The sequence below is a fragment of the Tiliqua scincoides genome, chromosome 1 (assembly GCF_035046505.1).
Source record: "Tiliqua scincoides isolate rTilSci1 chromosome 1, rTilSci1.hap2, whole genome shotgun sequence".
NCBI lineage: Eukaryota > Metazoa > Chordata > Lepidosauria > Squamata > Scincidae > Tiliqua > Tiliqua scincoides.
The window spans coordinates 232,769,950-232,792,400 of NC_089821.1; the positions used below are offsets into that span (position 1 = coordinate 232,769,950).

General features: G+C 42.7%; 1 protein-coding gene across 1 annotated transcript in view; it reads right to left on the reverse strand.

Annotated features, from left to right (window-relative positions):
- Positions 1-22,451, reverse strand: part of CEP170 (centrosomal protein 170) — a 108,268-nt gene that overhangs the window by 78,714 nt on the left and 7,103 nt on the right. The window contains exons 2-3 of the mRNA XM_066617448.1: positions 8,707-8,852; positions 3,047-3,136 (exon numbers count right to left, since the gene is read on the reverse strand). Of these exons, the coding sequence (XP_066473545.1) occupies positions 3,047-3,136; positions 8,707-8,811 (195 nt within the window). The 5' untranslated portion in view covers positions 8,812-8,852. The remainder of the gene's footprint in view (positions 1-3,046; positions 3,137-8,706; positions 8,853-22,451) is intronic.

The following is a 22,451-nucleotide window of genomic DNA, read 5'->3' on the forward strand; positions in this document are numbered from 1 at the left end:
CTCAACTATCCAAAAAATCAAATGCATGAAGATATGTTTATTTACTGCCGATATGACCCTGGCTTAATATTTGCTATTAACACCATGTGTGCGAGGGAAATATAATAGCAGAACTAATGTGTATTATTTCCATAACAGTAGACACTTCTCCCCAAACAACAATGCACTTGGCCCACACGGTCCAAGAATATTACAATTCTGTTGCCTGTTGGAGTAATACCATGCTTTCCCCTTCACGCAGCTTAATAAACTACTTCCCAATTTGTCTAACCAGACTGCCATGAGGCAGATCATGGTTTGACAAACCAGGAAGTATTTTATTAAGCTAAGGGCCCAATCCTATACAACTTTCCAGTACTGATGCAGCCATGCCAATAGGGTGTGTGCTACATCCTGTAGGAGGCCAGAAACAGAGGCCTGCTCAAAGTAAGGGAACATTTGTTCCCTTCCTTCAGGACTGCATTGTGGCTGCACCAGTGCTGGAAAGTTGAATAATATTGGGCCCTAAGTGCTTGACGGGATCTAGCAGGTGTTCACATTATTTATTACAGATCCTACAAACCACGGGTAGTATTCCTGGTGGGGGGCATTTTCACTTATCTCCCCTTAATGCTGTATCCTTCACTGCACTACAGTATCCTATTCCAGAGCATCCCTTTGAATAGATTTTAGGTGAATTCAGCATACTGCTATGCTGAGTAGGGGGATGGGAAAACAACTTTCTGCTTGCACTTTACACTCATGTTACAAATTTCTTTCTGCTAAGTTACAAGTTTCTTTCTGTTTACATTTCTTAAGTTACAATCATAACACCGCAATGCAGTTTTACATCTTTAGTTTTCATCTTAAAATGTTTCCCTGAAGATTTAAATAATATTCATATCTAGAAACCAAATGTGTTCTGTAAATGAAATTTTATTTTAGTTAGCATTTATGTATATTGCCTTGTATCCCAAGTTTCTCTTCCATGAACAGAACATGCTTCTGTTTGTGTGGAGGGAGTTATTTCACCAATCTCTCCTTAATTATTCTCCTTAAGTTATTTCCAGTGTCCTTTGCTGTTCTGTTCAGGGGGTGGGTGGGTGTTCCATACCCTCTCAGTGGATTTTCGGTAGGCATAGAGGGCTGCTGTGCCAGTGAGGCAGAATACAAGTACATACATCTTGCATGAACTTAATGTGCAGCCATAGAGCCCAATCCTGAGCTCCATGCACCGGCTTACCACTAGCATGCACTGTCACAAACATCGCCATTGTCGCCAGCACGCACTGTCACCCCTAACGCCGGGCGATCACCCATGCAAGCGTGGGCCAGTCACATGGACTGCCGAGCAGCGGAGAAGAAAGCAGGGGCTGGGGGGGGAGGAGGTGTTCCAGGGAGGGGGAGGTGGCAGGGAAGAGGTGCCTTGAAGCTATTCAAAAATCAGATAACTGCTAATGGCAAAGAACTGAGTTCCTACCATTTGCAAGATACAGGTATAAACTAATTATCCACAGAATTTTCACCCCTCGTAATGCAATATGTTATTTAATAATAACCTCATTAATGCGAGAGAGGGCAGCTGGCTGACAATCCATAAATCATTCTCTCTCCAGGCACTCAGAACAGCTTCACTCACAGGAAAGCAACCTGTCCCTTCTCCTGAGCATATGAAAGAATGCAAGTCATTATCACCTCCTCCATTCTTTCCCTGCGCTGGGCTCCCAGGAAAGGGAGAGTTCGCTGCCTTTGAGTGAACTCTTTCGAAGGCCTGGAGAGAGAGACTGATTGCCTCTGCGTGCATTACAAAAGGTCGGCAAGGCTATTTTAAATGGCTGAGCAAAAGGACATTGTTTTTTAAATGGATTTGGCTTTACTGCAATTTTTGACTGCCCTGGGCTACAGGGGCATCAAAATCTGGCTCTAAGCTTCCTCAGTCATCAACCAAGAGAGCTTATCAACACCAACCCCTAGGCAGCTGGACAAACAGATACCCCGAGGCCACGCCAATCGTTGTCCTCTGCCCAATCCAGCCTGGGGGCCTGCCAGCCAGCCTCAGCGACCCAGACAAGTATCATCTGAGCAGACCTAGATTACCCCTCGACTTTGCTGACCTCAAAATGTATGCTGGATTCCCTACTGCTCTGGCTACCCTGCCCTGCTATACTTGCTCAAGTGACTGACTGCTCAAGGTAAATAACTCTAAACATATAACCCACCATACCAGTCCGGGGTAGGTGAAAAAAATCATCAGCCAAGGCCAAACAAGCTGGTGACAAAAAATTACTACCCAGTCCCCCCAAAGAGTGACCAGCTAATCTCAGACTGTTCATGGGAGAGAGGGCAGGGCTCAAAATTTCTGGCAGACTGACTCCAGAAAGCTCGAAGCCTTCAGGACATCAACCCACCCAGCCTCCACTTCCATTTTCCCACCATAGCCTGGCTTGCCTGGAGTGCTGGATAAAGGGAGGTGAAGCTCTTATGGGGCTTCACCATCAACCTGTAGTTGCTAATTGTCATGCAAACAGCAGAGCTCCTGCAATTTGCAGGAAGCTGAGCGCCTTCAGTTTGCAAGCTTATGTAAATATAGGGAGATAAATATTTGAGTGTTTTTTTTCTGTTGAATTCTCAAACCCCCCCCCCCCAAAGTCCCTCAATGATAGGTAGTGGGGGTCAGGTAAAGGATGGGTCACATAACTAAGCCCCTCAAGCCTGGGATTATTCATTGGGGCTGCAATTCATTGGGGCTGCATCATTATGAGAAATTGATTAGTTTTTAGCAAATAAATTATTACTTGTAAAGATACATATTTCTTTCTAGATCACCCTTTTTTAAAAGTCTCATAAAGTTGGGTGGGTTCTGATAGATTGTCTATTTAAAAAGTAGGTCCCAGTTCTAAAAAGTTTGAGTATTACCAAGTTAAATTATAAAGCCGACCTTTTCAATGCAAAAAATATTTTGGAAACACTTTAGTTTCCAATTGTGCTACAAACTACAGCATGGTGTCAATGCTCTATGAATTAAGCTAGAAGTCTCAGTAAGAGCATAGAGTTATATTTAACTTACCCCATTTAGACTGCCTAAATCCTTCACCAAGTGTTCATCAGCAGAGGCATCATAGTTGACTACAGCATGTTGCTTATCCACACTACGTGACTGAAATATTTAGAAGATTTAAACATAAAGCTAGGATAAATAATGTAAAAGATAATAAATGTTACTTGTTTCAAAAAAAAGTTTTAAAGAATATCATAACACACAGGAAAAACTTATATTTAGAGGTGTTTGTTTCCAGGATTACAGCTTAAAAGTCTTACTAAACACAATGGCGCTACTTCCAAATAAAATAAATACCATTTTCAAACACCTCTACTTATAACAAAAGGAGTGCTGTGAAGGGCTCCAAAGGATAGACAAAGAATTTGATATAAGGGACAAAATGGAGGACCAACAGAAATAGTCAAAATAGCTGACAAAACGAAAATTACAGGAATAGATATTTATTTAGCAACTGATATTTGCTTAATCTGTAGAAAGGCAATGTGAATGTCTGGAAGTCCAGCAAATAAAAGGGTAATGGTTAAATCTTGAGGATATATTTATAAAAACTGTTTGCTGCAATATTAAGTTTTAAAATATAGTATACATTCAGTGTGAAATAGACAAGGATTATTTTAATAGGTGTGAATAGCACTGGACAATAAGTTAACAGAAAGTCAAAACAGCTCTCTAAACGGTACTTTGTTACAGCATATAGTGGTTCCCAAAATGGTGGGTTGTGACCCACCAGCCAGGGAAGCAATCAGCCCTGACCCCAAGGGGTGGGGCAGGAGGGATGGCAGCAACACAACCCCCAAGATCGTGCCGTTGCCAGATCAGAAGGGGAGTTACTTACCTGCAGCTAGCACTGGCCTGCAGGGTTGGGGTGCAGGGAGCCCCACGGACACCTCCACAGGGCTTCCAAAGCCTCAAAACAGACATCAGAAACCACTTCTGGTTTTCAACTGTGAAACCAGAAGAGGTTTCCAATCTCTATTTTTAGTTAATCAAAGGCTTAGTGAGCCCTGTGGAGGCACCTGCAGGGCTCCCTGCACCCCTCTGGCGGCCAGCATTAGCTGCAGATAAGTTTTTAAAAAACCCTTCTGTCCCAGCAGTGGCACAATCCTGGAGATCGTGTTGCTGCCATAGCCTCGCCCCTGCAAAGATGCAAGTCGTTCCCAGCTCCTACAAAGGACTTTGGGAACCACTGGCATATAGTGAAGGCATTAATGCAACTCTTTCTTCATTCTCCTATGTGGACATACTGAAGATACCGTATTACTAATGAAAAATTATATCAGCAACTTGCATTTTTTTCATTCAGGTGATAATTTAGAGAATATTCAAGGAACAATGAGGCTTTCCAGTTGAATTACAGAAAAAAGAAGCAGAACTTACACAGCTACAAAATTGCTTGTTATTTTAGATGCTTATAATTCTAAATGAAAGTGTAGTATCTCCAGGTGTCTAGGTAAATCTAGAGGAGCAAGCTTCACTGCAAAATTATCTGTACAATCTAGTAAAATGTATTGAAACAGCAGTGATTATACACATCATGCTTTGTATAAATATAAACCTTTATTAAAGAACAAATGGAACTGTAGATGCTTAGGGCCAACACAGAAAATAAAAGTCATTTTATATGCTTGTTACACTCTGCCCCCATTCTCTGCATATAGAAAAGAACAAATGAATTTGTAAGTCTAGATTAAAAAATTCTGGGGCGAAAAACAGCGTACATATATATACATATATATATAAAACAAAATATCATTGTTGACCTCATAACCACCATCTTGGCAACATTACAGATGTGTAGGAATTCAAATAATCTACAATACACATGCGCTGCCTCCGACGCATCCTCGGCATCAGCTGGCAGGACAAAGTTCCAAACAACACAGTCCTGGAACGAGCTGGAATCCCTAGCATGTATGCACTGCTGAGACACCTGCGTTGGCTCGGTCATGTCGTGAGAATGGATGATGGCCAGATCCCAAAGGATCTCCTCTATGGAGAACTTGTGAAGCAAAAGCGCCCTACAGGTAGACCACAGCTGCGATACAAGGACATCTGCAAGAGGGATCTGAAGGCCTTAGGAGTGGACCTCAACAGGTGGGAAACCCTGGCCTCTGAACAGCCCGCTTGGAGGCAGGCTGTGCAGCATGGCCTCTTCCAGTTTGAAGAGACACTTGGCCAACAGACTGAGACAAAGAAGGAAGGCCCGTAGCCAGGAAGACAGACCAGGGACAGACTGCACTTGCTCCCAGTGTGGAAGGAATTGTCACTCCCAAAGCGGTCTTTTTAGTCACACTAAACGCTGTTCCAGAACCACCATTCAGAGCGCAATACCATAGTCTTTCGAGACTGAAGGTTGCCAACTAACAATACATATTTAACAGACTACACGTTGTGTGCTCTGTAGCCACTTACTATTACTACAAAAAGTTATATGATGAAGTATGCATAATACTGAAATTTATTGCAGTTTTAGATTTCTGATAACTGCATTTTTAGTGATAGCAGAAGCAGGGCGCTTCTAGTGCTTCTGCTATCAAGAGCTTGTTTTGCAAGTGAAAGGAACATTCCACTCGTGCAAGTATCCATTCCATGACCAGAGTACTTCAGCTGTTCACAGAGGAAGCCTCTGTTTATGGGAGAAGCATCTAACAGCAGAAGCATTAGCCAGGATGCTTTCCATGAAAGTTGGAAAAATCCCAGGTACCTACTCACTAGAGATTTGAAATATTTCCTATTTCTGAGTAGGACCAGCACCTTAAATGACTGCTGGCTACTAAAATCGTGGTATGGGTGGTCAATCCTTATGACTAGTACAATACACACTATATACTCTAAATTGAAATTATTCTGTTTTTATGACAATACTGCTTTGATCTACCTGCTATAACTATAAGGACTAAAAGGAAATAAGCAATGCAGAAAGTGTAATTTAATGAAAAAGAGATTAAGAACTGCTGAAGACTACTATACTCTGCTAAGAGAGCTGGTCAGCAATTCAAGTTTGTTCTGTTCCTTTATCAGGTTGCTCTCAGAATTTAAAGTGATATGCCTATATCCTGGGAAACAACTTTTTGTACACCAACGCCAGCTAGACAGGCAGAAATCCTGAATATTCAGAATTGTAGGATAACAAGAAAGAGTTGCTCAATAAAGATCACACTTTGGAGCAAAACAATATTCCATCTTTTACTTCAAGATCAAATACAGATCCCAGTTTTACATTTCTGACTTGCTGGCAAAGTCAGGTTAGAACAAACAAGGATTTGCTAGGTTCAGATGTCACAGACAATAATTTCAAACTTTCTCCACTTGAATGCGAAGGGAAAGGGAGAGCACACGAACCTGAACTTTATGAACATTGCCAGAACCAGGATTATACCAAAACCATGATTCTGCGAGATGTCTGAACCAGCCTAAGACTCTGTTTCTTACCCAAAATAAAAGTAAGAATGAGCTGGGGGAAAGAGGACCTGCAGCACTCTTCTCTGGTGAAGTGAATTTATAGTAAACAAAATGGTGCTGCAGATTTGTAATTTGATGTGTGAAGGAATCTACCGCCCTCAAACAATGTCCCTAAGATAGAACAAAAGCGGGTTAACACTTGTTAATGATGGAGATATTTCTATATGAGAATTCCAAAGTAGTTTGGTAAATGACTATAACACATGCAAACGCGTGTGAAACTTAAATATACAGAAGAAAAATAAGCATAAACATTGACGAACATCATGGAAGGTTGGATGAAATCCAACAAAAGAGGAAAGCATGTGGAAAAAATTTGTTACAACAGAAAACGGCTGAAAGAGCAAACTGATGAATGACAAGGTATTGCTGTACTTATAAACAACAATTCCGAAGGATAGTTCAGCAGTAGAACAAATTGTCAAGGGAAGTAGTGGATTCTCCCTCACTGGAGATCTTCAAGCAGGGGCTTGACAGGCACTTGCTGGAGGTACTCTAGGAGGTTTTCCTGCTGCAGACAGGTGGAGTGGTTGACCTTGTCTGTTTCTTCCAATGCTATGATTCTATCAAATGATTTACAAACAGATCCCTGGAATCTAATGTGTTAGTAAATAAGGGAGCTTCTGTTAAATTACTGATCGTTAACTGTTTATTTTAATTTTGTTAAATATTCTGAAATTGAACTTGAGTTATCATATATTTTAAAGCATACCCTAAATATAAATTAGTTGGGTTTAACAGCTGGAAGTCAACATTATCTTCTACAAAACAAATGAGTACTCAAATTACTAAACATTTGTTCAGTGCTAGTGGTGTGTTATGCTCTGATCAAATTCTTCTTCAGAAGGCTGGAGAAATAATTAAAGAGAAATAATTGTTGCTGTGTAAGGACCACTGGATTTACTGATAGCTTTCATATATGAACCCCCACTACCCTCTGATCCTATGAGCTGCCATTATGAAAACAGGAACAAGGACTGCTTTACTAGAGCAGTATCACAACACATGGCAGCATAGCATTGCTGCCAAGTATTAACGGATGTTATGCCAGTACAGTAGTCTGCATAGAGGAAATGTTATCAGACATCACACTCTCCACCACATGGTCTTATACAAATGAAACTGGGAGGGGGAGGGAGGAGGATGTGTAGCAGAATGTAACCAGAGGGCAATAAGGGATGGCACAAGAGCCATCTGAAATTGGATATCAAATGGCTGCAATAGAAATACTTGGTGAGAAGAATTGCATTACAAGCTTGCCACACTTGTTTTGATTTTTGCCACTCTCTGCATACTTTTTGCAGCAACATCATGCTGACTTACATAATTTTCCTTATTTTAAAACATTGGCATTACATATTTTCCCAATTTAATTTTATCCAATGTTATGGTGAACTCAAATACCAACCCTTTATTCTTTGCCTTGGAGATTCACCTTATCTACAAGTGAAATGCATTCACTTCCCCTCCCCCCACCACCCATTTCGTTGCTGAGGCTTAGCTGAAGGCAAAACCAGTTTTCAGCCATTAAATGAGGTTTGTGTACACAGTACAGTAAACTCAACAGAAACTATGGTTTCTCTACAAGCCTACCTCAAGACTTAAAACCTTGGCCTGATCTGCAGCCTCATTTAAAAATTCAGCAACATTACCATATTTACAGCCCAATTCAAACCTTCCCAAGCGCTGGATCAGCACCCCCCCCCCAGTGATGGCTCCCAAATGTTGCAAATGGGCCTGTAAAGCACATCTGCAGCAAGTCAGGCCACACCAGCACAAGGACATGAACCAGCCTGACTCCATCATATCCCATCCCTGTGCCAGCAGAGAAAGGTAGGTTTGTGCCAGGCTGCACAGAGAGTCAGAGAGAATTCCAGGGATGGGGATGGGGCCTAGAAGAGGGGTGGAAGCAGTGGCAGCAACCATACCGTATTCCAACCCCCACTCCAAGGCCAGGAAGGTTTACATAGGCTGCCCAAATTTGTGCCAACTAAATAGCTGGCATAGATCCTAGTAGCCTCATAGGGCAAACTGGATATTCCCTTACCTTAAGGAGACCTCCAGCATGCTCCTAACCTATGCTGGATACAGTACAGGCCATGCAGCCTGGCTACTGTATTAATTTTTACATACAGGTCAGTGTGTACCGTTGGCATTCAATTCAAACTTTCAAAATTTGTATCACTTCTCCAACTGTAAATTACCTGCAACATCAGCTCACAGTCATCTCTTCCAACAAAAATCATCTCTCGGGGCAGCCTATGACGGGTGCCTCCACTGCTCACCAAAAACCAGGATGTTAAACTCATTTTCTGCTTAGCTGATAAATCCTCAGCAAGGCTACGTCATCCTACAGTGAGACATCAAGAGAAGATTTTATAGTTATTTTAAACTTTCATTCTTGTACCTATTAAGACAACATTGACATGCATCAGGCTTTCTATATTTTTTCAGTGAATGGAAACCAGATGTTGCAATTGATACAGGGATTCAGATTCACATCCATTCTGAAGAATGCTTCACAAACATTGGTTTTCTGACACAGAAAGGCACATGCACATCATACTGTGTGATTGAACATGACCATTTTGCCACATCATACAATTGGAAATTGTGACCAACAACCAATTCTCAATACATGGGCACATGCAGCAAAACATACAGACATGATGGTATGTATGAATGGATACGTGGCTTCAAACCATGACTATCCCTCTACAACAGGAAGAAAAAGCAGTTTTTTAAAATTGTGATTTTAAAGGGATGCATTTTTCCCCCTTCTCCAGAGATCAGCACGTTCCTTCTCATTTGCGGTGGCCTTTTGTGCTGAGTCAAATCTGTGTATAAAAAATCCGTGTATAACAAGGTTGGACCTGTATTGTTGGCAATGACTGGCAGTAGTTCTCTAGATCTTCTGATGGCTACATACCATTATGGCAATTCCTTAAACTGCGCCAGTGGTTCCCAAATTGTGTGCCACGGCTCCCAGGGAACCACTGAAACTAACTAGGGGCACCGCAGAACAGTGGTGTCACTAGTGGGGGCGTGATGCCATGGCACCAGTGTGGGATGAGATGCGAGCCCTCCAGGGCTTGTGTAGCCCATCTGCTGGGGGAGTGCGACACAAGAAAGAGAGCGTGAGTGAAGTGTTGGGCTGCTCATCTTTGCTGTGACACTGTGGCTGAGATCAGAATTGTGGCCTAGAGCACAGAGCTGTGCAGAGGAGGACAGGCAGGATCGTCTCTCTCTCCCTTCCCCACCAGAGCAGAAGTGCCACCTCACTAGCCAAGCATCTGGCTGGCTAAAGTAAAATGTGGCCTAAGGAGACGGCCACAAAATGGTAATGTGGGTAGGCTTTGAGTTTTGTGGTGCGAGCTTGTAAGGGTCACTGCTCAGCCAGCCTTGATTGCATCCCGTTGAGAGTCTCACTGCACTCCACCTGCCAACGTGCTACAGTAGCACCCCTTCCTCTCTCCAGTTGACAGGAAGGCTAACTCCCCCTTCTCTACTTTCTCCTCACAAAAGTCGGGGGGGGGGGCATTGGGCTGGGAAGAAGCAGGTGATTCTCTCCCCAGTGCAGCATGCTGGTTCTCTGAGGAGCCTTCTGGCGCTGCCAGCTCACCTTGTTGTGTGAGGTGCCTGCTGAGTTGTACAAGGGATGCTACAGAAGAAAAAGGACAGGCTGAGGAAGGCGTTTTCTGAGCAGGACCTGCCTGCACATAAACCAGCCATCACTCACACTTGAGGATAGTGGTTACCACCAGCTACATGCCACTGAGACTGTGGTATGCCATTTAAACAGGTGTCTTTGGAGGAGGAAGTTAGACAGCACACAGGAGCAAGCTGCAGAAAATCAGAACTTGGTCTAATTTTCAGTGACATACCCATTCTGTGTTTGAGCTGCACCATTGCAGGCTGCAAGGCTGGGCTTACCCCACATCCCCCCCACCCAAAAGTAACTTAATGGAGCTCCTCAATCAACAACCAGTAGGTAAAGGGAGTCACAGGTTGAAAAGGTTTGGGAACCACTGGACTACACTATCAGTGGCAGGCCTTTCACTGCCTAAAAGTAAATTCCATGAAATTCCTTTCTTGCAAGGCTGGTTGGCCATGCAAGAATCAAGTGTATATCTTAGATTATGTGACTAGCAATAACCAAGAGAAAATTCCCCCTTTCACAGAGGCAAATCATCATGTCTCAGTGCTACTGGGAATGAGAAATATAAATTCTAATGCCATTCTGCATATTGACATTGAACAGGTTTTTATTTAAAAATAAACATTAACAACTAGGTCAGAATCAAGCAGTCAAAATGCAACAGCTGATGATTAACCGAATAAATTGAAATACCTGAAAAGAGATTAAATATTTATTGTGTCAGGCCATCATAATAGCTTTAGGTAGCATTTCAAAAGATAAAAGCATTGACAGCAAAAAGTTACAGCTAGCAAAAAGAGTTGGCAGAATTGTGACAGATTTGTAACCCAGATACATATTTTAGAATGCCTCTGAACACTATAAACCTCCTGTACTGAAACTGGTTAAATGTATACCAAAAAAACAACACAAAAAAAACAGACATATGCAGCCTAGCCCTATACATGTTTATCTGGAAGAATGTCCCACAGATTTCAGTAGTATTTACTACCAGCCCTTCCATTAAGTATGTTTGAGTTTGCAGCCTTAGAAATTTAAGCAGAAAGTTAGTCCATTACAAAGAATCTATTGGCTTATATACTAAAGAGCACATAGGGGAAGAAGATTACAGAACCAAACTTCACCACCTCCTTGGCACAGGAGCCCTCTGGGGATCAGGAAACCCTCCCAGAACAGATCTCCATAGAGGAAACAGGGATGGGGAAATTAAGGGAGAGATTGCAAAAATTGCCCCCGTTGAACAAATGGAAGTGCCTTCTGTTTGTGAAACTGAGACATAATACAAGCCCCTTAAAAAAGTATTACATGAGCATTTATTAGTGCCCTGTAGAAAAGAATTAGTTATTGGTTCTACTGAAAAACCATTACAACAAAATCACAGATGACATTTTATTAGTTGCAAGTAGGGTTGCACCAAATATTCTTCCATTTCCATTGTTGGGTAAAATATTTATTTATTAGTTTATTTATAGAATTTATATCCCACCTTTCTGGCCTGGTAAAGGGCACTTACAACAGAAATCATATAAAAACATAAAATATATAAATATGTCTAAAAATAAAACATTTAAAAACCATAAAACTTGGAACCCAAAATTAAATTTTAAAAAAGCCATGCCCCCTTATGTTAACATTAAAAGGCTTCTTTAAATAAAAAGGTCTCAAGACCCTGCCAAAAGGACTCTAAAGAGGGAGCTGTTCTTAGTTCCAGGAGGAGTTTCACAGACGGGAAGCCACCACTGAGAATGCCCTCTTTCTTGCAGCCATCCCCCTCACCTTCACTGGTGGCAGCACAGTCAGAAGGGCCCCCTCTGATGACCTGAGAGGATGGGTCGGATTGTATGGAAGGAGGCGGTCCCTCAGATACCCTGGACCTGAGATGTATAGGGCTTTAAAAGTTAAAACTAGCACTTTGAATTCAGCCCGGAAACAAACTGGCAGCCAGAGTAGCAGCGGAAGCAGTGGCCCAACTGAGTTGAACCAATGAGCCCCAGCAACCACACGGGCGGCCGCATTCTGCACTAATTGTAGTTCCCAGACCATCTTCAGAGGCAGCCCCACATAGAGCATGTTGCAGTAGTCTAATCTGGATGTCACTAGGGTATGGGTCACCATGGCCAGGTCTGAACGACTCAGGTATAGTCGCAGTTGGCGAATCAGTTAAAGCTGAGCAAAGGCTCTCCTGGCCATAGCCACCACCTGGGAATCCAGGAGCAGCTGCGGATCCAGGATCACCCCCAAGCTGCAGACCTGCTCCGTCAGAGGGAGTGCAACCCCATTCAGAGCAGGATGGTAGTCCAATACCCGAGTCTTGGACTTCTGGACCAGGAAAACCTCTGTCTTATCAGGATTCAATTTCAGCTTGTTCACCCACAACCAGCTCCCAACAGCCTCCAGACAGCAGTCCAGAACTTTGACTACTTCCTTGGAATCAGTAGGGAAGGAGAGAAAGAGCTGAGTGTCATCAGCATATTGATGGCACCCTACCCCAAACCTCAGGATGACCTCTCCCAGTGGCTTCATATAGATATTAAACAGCATGGGGGACAGAATGGAGCTTTGCGGCACCCCACATCTAAGAGGCCAGGATGCCAAACAAGCATTCCTCAGCACCACCTTCTGGAATCTGTCAGCAAGGAGCGAAACCACTGCAAGACAGTGTCTCTAAGCCCCAACTCAGTCAACTGACCCAGAAGGACACCATGGTTGATGGTGTCGAAGGCCACTGAGAGGTCCAGCAGGACTAACAGGAACACACTCCCCCTGTCCATTCCCCGGCGCAGGTCATCCACCAAGGCAGTCTATGTCCCAAACCCCAACCTGAAGCCAGACTGGAAAGGATCCAGATAATCAGCTTCATCCAAGACCCTCTGGAGCTGGGATGCCACCACCTGCTCGATCACCTTGCCCAGAAAAGGAATATTAGAGACTGGTCGGAAGTTTTCCCACGCAAACCTCTTCAAATTGCAAGAAGATTCTCCATTGTAGGGTAGAGCCTCCATTTGCCTGAAGATAACATCCACAAGGTCGCCAGTTCGAGGCCACCGGCACTGTGCGACCTTGAAGCAGCTGACAAGCTGAAGCCGAGCTATTCCATCTGCTCTGAGCGTGGGAGGATGGAGGCCAGGATGGAGGCCAGATCAGAACAAAACATCTGAATTGTTGTGGCTCTTGAAAGATAGAGCCTTCTTTCAATTGTAAAAATCCCTACGGGGATTTAAATAAGTCTGCCTATGTAAACCGCCTTGAATAAAGTCTTGAATAAAGACCAAGAAAGGCGGTATATAAATACCTGTATTATTATTAGTATTATTGTTGCCAGTCATGTTTACTGCTAATTCCCCTATCTGACACTTTGGCTTTGTCATCATTCCTATCCCAACTTGTAGGGTTGTTTTGCAACTTGTTTTGCTTGTATTTCTTCCCACCATCCAGTCACATAGGCAATTTGAGCTAACTAGGATTCACATAGCCAACTGGATGACATCTCAATGCTACAAAGACATTTACATTCAGATCTGAATTTCATTGTGGGCAATCATTCAGGGATCAAGTTGATGTCAGTGCTACAGTCAATCAGATTTGGCTACATGAAGATATCATTGAGAGGGACAGCTAGTGTGGGCAGTGTAAATGAATAGGTCAACGTTTTGGAGACCAGAATACTAAGAAAGGACGTCTTTCTGACACTGCTGAAAATCTTGGTAAAATACAGCAAGTAGTTTCAACGTGGCTCTAGTCTCAGCTGCTCAGATGTCTGTGCATTGTTCACATAGGCATTTCATGGTGCAGATCACTCCTACGTCCCTAATTACAAGGAAAAAAATTTCTTTCTGTTCAGTGTACCTCCTCCAATTTGACCACATACAACTGCCTTACACCAAGCTAGATCACCGATCCATTTAGCTGAGCAATTTTTACACTGACTAGCAGCTGTTCCCCAAGGATTCACATAGGGATCTGTCCCAGCCATGCATGGAGACAACAGGACTGAACCCAGGAGCTTGTGCAAGTAAAGTTTATGCTATTACTGTGCTAATTTATCTCAGAGTTGATCAACCAATAACACTATGCATAATATCATACAGTTTAAAAATTAGCACCCATTTATTTCATAAAAAGAAATTGCTAAAAGTTTAAAATTTTCCATGTATGACAAAAATTCTGGATTGTCTATTGTAAGAAACCATAGTTTTCCTTCAAAGGGAGGGGCATTATTTTTGCAGTTTTGGGAGCTACATTCTTCAGTGTCTAAAAAGCAGCAAACATATTTTTCTCAGAAGTGTGTCAAGCAGATGATGCAACAGCTGCAAAACTAGCAATAAAATCAACATAATTTAGAACTGAAGCTTTACATTCTGTAGCCAAATGATGGGTGTAACCCAGGCTCAGAAAGATCTACGGATGCTGTGTCTACCAATATTTAAGCTAAAATATTATTGCAGCAACAAAATTCTTAACTGAATCAAGAGACTACAAACATAATCAAATATACCCTTCCTGTCTGTGGTTGTAAATAGAGTTACTTCACTCATACATGCACAAAATTCCAATCTGACAATGTTCCTATGTGACCCTACTACCCAGGGATAAGGAACCTGAGTAATTCACACCTACCTCACTGCCTTCAGCTTTGCTCTCTGATCAGGAATCAGGATACTAATGGGGACAATGAGAAATAGGAAGCCAAATAGGAGCGATCAAAACTGGGTGTAATCACACTGAAGAAACTATCAGTGCAACTTGCAATTATAAATATATTAAAACTGATACTTAGACCATTGCATCTTACGCCCAAAACATTAGGGGCACAATCCTAACCAGGTCTACTTAGAAGTAAGTCCTATTTTGTTCAATGGGGCTTACTCTCAGGAAAGTGTGTTTAGGATTGCAGCCTAGGTCACCCTAATGCTGATCTACAGGATATTATAAACTGCTAAAGGAGGCCAGTCCCCTCTCCCACTCACTGCACACTTGTGTTTCCAAAAATGGACACCAACATTTTCTCGGTCTTGGAGGCCACTGAGCATCCTCAGTTTACATCAGGTAGTCGCTGGGTTTGTTTTTTCTTTCCTCTTAAATTTACAAATTTATTTAACTTCTGCATACCTAGTAGAAACTATTACCTTATTTTTGGTGGCCTCATTTAGTTTCCAATAAGCACTGAGTTATCTATTAACAAACAAGCCTGCTCACAATTTCCTTTGATTTTTTTAAGGTAAGTCAAAACTATACTACTGTGGAAAAACTAGTACAGTTTTCTGCCATACAAATACGTAAAGAAAAGTTTCATTAAAAGATCAGCAAGAAATCCAAGCAGTATTACTTCATCTGGAAATTTCTTTAAACAGCTTATGCAATAAGAGAGCAAGAACCCAATCATATCCATTTTCCAGTGCTGATGCATCTGTGGTAATTTGACATGTGTTGCATCCTGCAGTGGGTTGGGGGGCAGAGACCACCTCAAGATAAGGGAACATCTGTCCCCTTACCTCAGGGCTTGGGTCCCAAATATAATAAAATATTTAACGTTCTTTTTGAAAAACAAAATTTAAAGTGTTCTGGACAATCTACTTAAAATTAGTGTTGCACTATTAATATTCAGTATGTCTTACTTATTATTCCTTCTAACAATAAACTTAGCAGTATCATACTGACCAACAGAGCAATGAAATGGGGCCAACTACAGACAAAAACTTCATTTCACAAAATATATTTTTTGTGCAGTTAGGAAACACGTTCTCATACGCAGGAAAAGGGGATTTAAAAAATCTAGATCATGGGTGTCAAACATATTAGGATGAGGGAGGGAAAGGGGAGATAAAAGGAGACTTGAAGATGGCAGAGAAATTAAATGTGTTTTTTGCATCTGTCTTCATGGCAGAAGACCTCTGGCAGATATCACTGCCCAAATGGCACCTCCTGGCCAACGAATTAAGTCAGATAGAGGTTAAAAGAGAAGACACGACAAATTAAAGAACAATGTCACCAGGGTCAGATGGCATCCGCCCAAGAGTTATTAAGGAACTTAATGAAGTTGCTGATATCTTGACTAAAATATGCAACTTGTCCCTAAAAAAGGGCCATGGTACCAGAGTATTGGAGGATAGCAAATGTCACACAATCTTTTAAAAGGGAAGGAGAGAGGATCTGGGAAACTGTAGGCCGGTCAGCCTAACATCTATACCAGGTAAGATGGTGGAAAGCCTCATCAAAGATATAATCTCAAAACACATAGATGAACAAGCCTTGCTGAGGGAGAATCAGCATGGCTTCTGTAAGGGTAAGTCTTGCATCACAAACTTTTTAGAATTCTTTGAAAAGTTCAACAGGCATGTGAATGTGGGAGAACCTGTGGATATTATATAACTGGACTTTCAGAGGGCATTGAACATGGTCCCTCACCAAAGGCTGCTGAGAAAACTCCACAGTGAAGGAATAAGAGGGCAGGTCCTCTCATGGATTGGGAACTGGTTGAGAACCAGTAAGCAGAGAGCAGGTGTCAATGGACAATTTTCACAATGGAGAGAGCAGTGTGCCCCAAGGATATGTCCTGGGATTGGTGCTTTTTCAGTCTGTTCGTAAATGACCTGGAGACAGGGTTAAGCAGCAGAGTGGCCAAGTTTGAGGACAACACCAAACTTTTTCAAGTGGTGAAGACCAGAAAAGATTGTGAGGAGCTCTAGAAGGATCTCTTCAAACTGGAAGAACGGGCAGCAAAATCGCAGATGCGTTTCAATGTAAATACAGGTTGAGTCTTATTATTCGCGGGGATTCTGTTCCCAGAACTCATGTGGATGGCAAAAAACGCACTAAAGCAAATAAATTTAAAGAACAAAGTCACTTTGCTCTGGTGAGTGAAAAACAGCCTTGCTGACCTTTTGAAATGCACCCAGAGGCAGTCAGTCTCCCTCCAGGTGCTTAGGTTTCTCTAGGAGTTAGCAATCCCTCCCTTCACCAGGAGCCACAGTGAGGGGGAAAGAATAGAGAAGGTGATAATCACTGCCATTCAGCCTTATTTCACATGCTCAGGGGGAAGGGAGGAGTGAAGCTAGAGAGAGAATGATTGATGGATTGTCAGTCAGCTGCCCTCTGTCACATTAACCAGGCTATTGTTAAACGACAGTTTTCCTTTAATTTAAAGGGTACTCCTCATCGCTTTGAGATAGAAAAATCTGTGGATTCCCTCCACCCCAAGAAAAATCAGTGGAAATTAAGTTATACCTGTAATCACTTGTATGACTGTCCGTCTACAACAGTAAAAAGAAGTTTTTTAAACTGTGATTTTAAAGGGATGGATTTTTTCCCCTTCTCCCAGGATCAGCACATTACTTCTCATTTGCAGTGGTTATTCATGTTGAGTCAAATCCGTGCATAAAAAATCCGTGTTTAACAAGATTGGACATGTAAGTGTAAAGTCATGCACATTGGGGCAAAAATCCAAATTTCACATATAGGCTAATCGGTTCTGAGCTGTCTGTGATGGAACAGGAGAGGGATCTTGGGGTGGTGGTGGTGGACAGCTCAATGAAAGTGTCAACGCAATGTGCAGCAGTGGTGATAAGGCCAATTCTATGCTTGGGATCATTAGAAAAGGTATTGAGAATAAAATGTCTAATATTATAATGCCATTGCACAAATTGATCGTAAGCCACACCTGGAGTATTGTGTCCAGTTCTGGTTGCCACCTCTCAAAAAGGATATAGTGGAAATGGAAAAGGTGCAGAAGAGAGCAACCAAAATGATTACTGAACTGGGGCACCTCCCTAACGAGGAAAGGTTACTGTATTTGGGGCTCTTCTGTCTAGAGGGTGCCTGAGGGGGAATATGATTGAGACATACAAAACTATGCACGGGAAGGATAGAGTGGATAGAGATGCTCTTTACCCTCTCACACAACACCAGTACCAGGGACATCCGCTAAAACTGAGTGTTGGGACAGACAAAAGAAAGTATTTCTTTACTCAGTGCATAGTTAGTGTGTGGAACTCCTTGCCACAGGCTGTGGTGATCGCATCTGGCCTAGATGCCTTTAAAAGGGAACTGGACAAATTTTTGGAAGAAAAGTTTCTCACAGGTTACAAGCCATGATGTGTACATGCAACCTCCTGATTTAATAAATGGGCTACGTCAGAATGCCAGATGCTAGGGAGGGCACCAGGATGCAGGTCTCTTGTTGTCTTGTGTGCTCCCTGGGGCACTTGGTGGGCCACTGTGAGATACAGGAAGCTGGACTAGATGGGCCTATGGTCTGATTCAGTCAGGCTGTTGCAATGTTCTTATGTTCTTATAGTCCTTCCATAGAAACTTAATATATAAAATAGTATTGACAATGATTGAAGACTGATGTGTGAGTAAATTAACTCCAGGGGAGACAAATCTTCCCACCTAGTCAACAAAGGAGAATCCCCACATCAACAAAGTAAAACCCTAAATTTTTCCCAGGCAGCATAGGAGAAGGAATCCAGCTACAAGGCCATTATATAGTCCAAGGTAAGGTCTTCCCCAGGGCAATTATAGTACTAGATCCTATTCTTTCAACTGGATCACACTCAAACAGAGCATAAAAGAATATACTCCTCAACTGCCTTACCAACTCAGAGTGATGCTTAATGCCTAAATTGATGGTAATTCTACCACAGGTCATGCTGAAAGTTTCTTGATAACCCCTGATATAAATTCTCTGCTAAAATAAAAACAGTTTAATTACAGGTCATGGACTTCTACCACTTCTTCAATTTGGAATTTGCAGCAGGACCAAGCATCCCCTTAGAAAGATTGCACAATTAAAAACAATCTCCTGCTGAAAAAGGATTCCTGCCAAATCTGAAACAAATTTCCTTTTTTAAATAAATATGCTTTGTTGAGCCAATGCTTTATAACCTTATTTAAATCAAACATATCAGGATCTCTCATTAAGAAAATACTACATACCTAATCGGTTTGTCATTTGCAAGTATTTTGCACCTTGAAGACTGATACAAATTGTCATCAAATTCTCAACAGATCCAACTGCCCCTGATCTGAAATATATAATGTACAATATTTCAATAATCTGAACCATTTTATCCCATAATAGATTATATGGTCATCTTATACCATAATAGATTAATAATGGATACCAGTTTCATCAGCACAGAGTTAATGGTCCAATATCTACTTTGTCATCAAAATAAAATAAAGTACTGTTCAAGTCACTAAGGTCAAGATTCAATCTTTAATTCTCTTTATCCACTTATATGTTGCTGTAATCTAACTGTAATCAGATTACTGGGTAGAGGTTGTGCTAAGCAATGGCACAATAAGCTTTCTTCCAGTTGCCCAAGAAATGTTTTCATGTAATTTCTGAGTGGAATGGATTACATTCCTTCTGCTTTCATAAAATTAAATCAACATTCTAATGCAAAAATTTTAATAATTTTGTTTCTGTGCTAAATGCATGCAGCCATTTACATTCCTGGGTAATAAAGGAATATTTTTAAATGTTTTATTTTTTGTTTTTCTTTCCTTCTCATGTTGCATGCACCAATCTCAAATTACCCAACTCAGATCTTAATCTTGGATATTTAACAATGTTGCCTTTTAAGGCAGACTAGATAACCTTAAAGTGTATTACAATTGCAGCAGTCTTCCAAACCAATGATCTAAAAACTGGATTTGGAGGAAGAGGCAAGACTTCTAGAAATGATTTTCAATAGTCATTTAAACTTAATGCCCCTGCCTTTCAATCGTGTTGTTAGAATAGTTTGATATTCAGGCATATTCCAATACTATAATTCTGAAACTGGGTAACCCTAAGTGGCATAAATAAGGAGGGATAGGTATTAAATAGCAGACTTGGAGCCCAATCCTGAGCTTGGTGCTCCGGTTTTCCACTGGAGTGCACTGTCACAAATGTGCCATAAGGCATGTCTGCAAGGCTTACCGCCGGGCCAGCTCCCCTGCTAGCCCGGCGCTGGGCTAGTGCCGGGCGGGTGCCTGTCCTCCGCTGCTCAGCGGTCTCATGGACCGAGCCATGGCATGGTAAGCGGGGGCGGGGAGGGGGGCAGGAGGCATTCCAGGGGGGGAGGCATGGGGAGGGCGGATGAGAGGTGTGCCGGGGAGGGGGTGGGGAAGCAGGAGGTGGGTCTGGTGGAGCTCGGCTCCACCGGACCCTGACCATTTGTGTAGGGCTCGGCACCCTACACAAGCGCCTTTACCACCAACCTTTTGGGGCTGCTTCCTTTAATCGGGAGAAGGGGACAAAAGTCTACAGCCTCTACAGCTGCACACCCCAGGCAGCTCAGGATTAGGCTGTTAGGCAGTTAACTATGTTTAGGTTTCTGTGAAAATGCAGCCACCTACAAAGTAGTGATTTCTAAATACGTATTAGGGACACTGTCTTGGTACACAGAAGTACAAAGATTTCAAAATTGAAAGGCCAAAAGCACTCAACAAGCAGCCTCATTGTTGCTTAACATTTATACAGTTGGCCATCAGTACAGGGGTGCCTACATATCTGCAGGCATTCAGTTCCTCCCCCCCCCCCCCGATTCTGGAAACCACGGATAAGAGTAAACACAAAACATGTGGTCTGCAATCCCCCCCATTGCGCAAATTACTTCCCTGCGTATGGCTGCAGCCTCCAGGTGGCTGCTGGGCAAACCCTACCAGGAAGTACTTTTAGGTAGGGATTGGCTGAATCAAGACTAAAACCAAAGTGAGGCTGTGGCACACACCTGTGTGTGTATTTAGGGGCTGGGGCAATGTAGTTAAAGGAACAGTGTCATTAATAAAGTCAGGAAGCTGCTGCTGCAGCCCAGGGGACAAAGCTTTATCTCCTAAAACTGGGCTTAGCCTGTGGCACCTAATCTGTTGAAGAAGGGGGAGGAACCCGTTGCCAGGAGATTAGAGGCTGATCATCAAGAAGAAGGCACTTCGCTAATGGGGACTTTCCACATGGGGATTGTAAATGAAACATCATGAGAGAGAGAGAGAGAGAGAGAGAGAAAGAGAACTCTTCCCAACTTGCCTGAGTCTCCCTCTCCCTGGACAACCAAAGTTTCCCTGAAGACCCTGAAGAGAGAAAGCAAGACAGGAAGTGAGCTATTTCCAACTTGCCTTGCTGACCCCTTGCCAAGCAGACCCCTGCCAGCCAGAAAGACAGGAGGTGTTGTTATCTATTAAAATCTGTCTTTGTGGGTCTAAGGCAGAGGCCTGGAGATCTCCTAATGTACAGTTTCCCCTATGTAATTCAGCAAGGGCTGTAAAGAACAAAGAGAATCATTTCATCCACTTGATTCTTCTTGAAGACTTGCAGCATTGCCTAACAGTAATTGTATGGTGGGAGAGACTAGCTCTCCCACTACAAAGACATGAAGTGCTTTATGGCCCGTCCAGCGATTCACACTGTTCAGGGATTCACACTACAGACACTGTTCTAGACTACAGTGACTTCTGCCCCCAATCATGGTCTTGCACTGTGGCTGGAACATCTGTTTCCTTCATGTCTCTTTCTCTTTCTCATACTTCCCTCTTTTCTCCCTCTTCTCCTTTAGCCCTAGTTCCAAACCACCCATTTTCTGATCTGTGTGACCACCCATTCAGTTGGAAAATAAATATTTTCTTCATTTGCATCCTGTTCCTCTTCCTTTTGCCCACCCTCCTTGATATGCTCATGCTTCCCTCTTCTTATAAGGCCTTTCCTTCACCCCCAATCCACCTAGCAAAAAATCAAGCTTCAGCAGTCCATGTGTATTGTACTTTATTCCCAATTTCCATTTTCCATTATACATTTATCCACCCTCCCAATAAATTAATCGTACCTTTCTGTACTCCCCTGGGGGCTGGGGATAAGAATAGGCCCTCAGTTTGGCTGTACTTGTCATAAGAGGCGACTAAACAGCCACCGGGTAGATGGGACTCGTCAGCCTGGGAAGGCAGCTCATCTGAGAGAAGGAAAACTCTGATCCCAAACCTCCACTGCCTTGTGGCTACATCCAGTTATGGAAAAGGCTTCAGGAGTCAACCTCGAGGCAAAATCCGGAGCTGGAGTCCCTGAGGCAGTTCATGGCTGAACACAGTCACGTTCTGGCAACTCCTGCGACGCCGCTGGAACCAACCGTATTGGCCTCTGCCTTTCCATTGGACCATTTCAGCGACGTGGAGAGGGGGGATTTGCTGCATGGGTAACAGCCTATCCTCCATACCTACTTTACCCAGGCTTCGCGCACTGGAGAGGACACTCTGTTCCAGAACCACCATTCAGAGCGTGACACCATAGTCTTCCGAGACTGAAGGATGCCAACACAC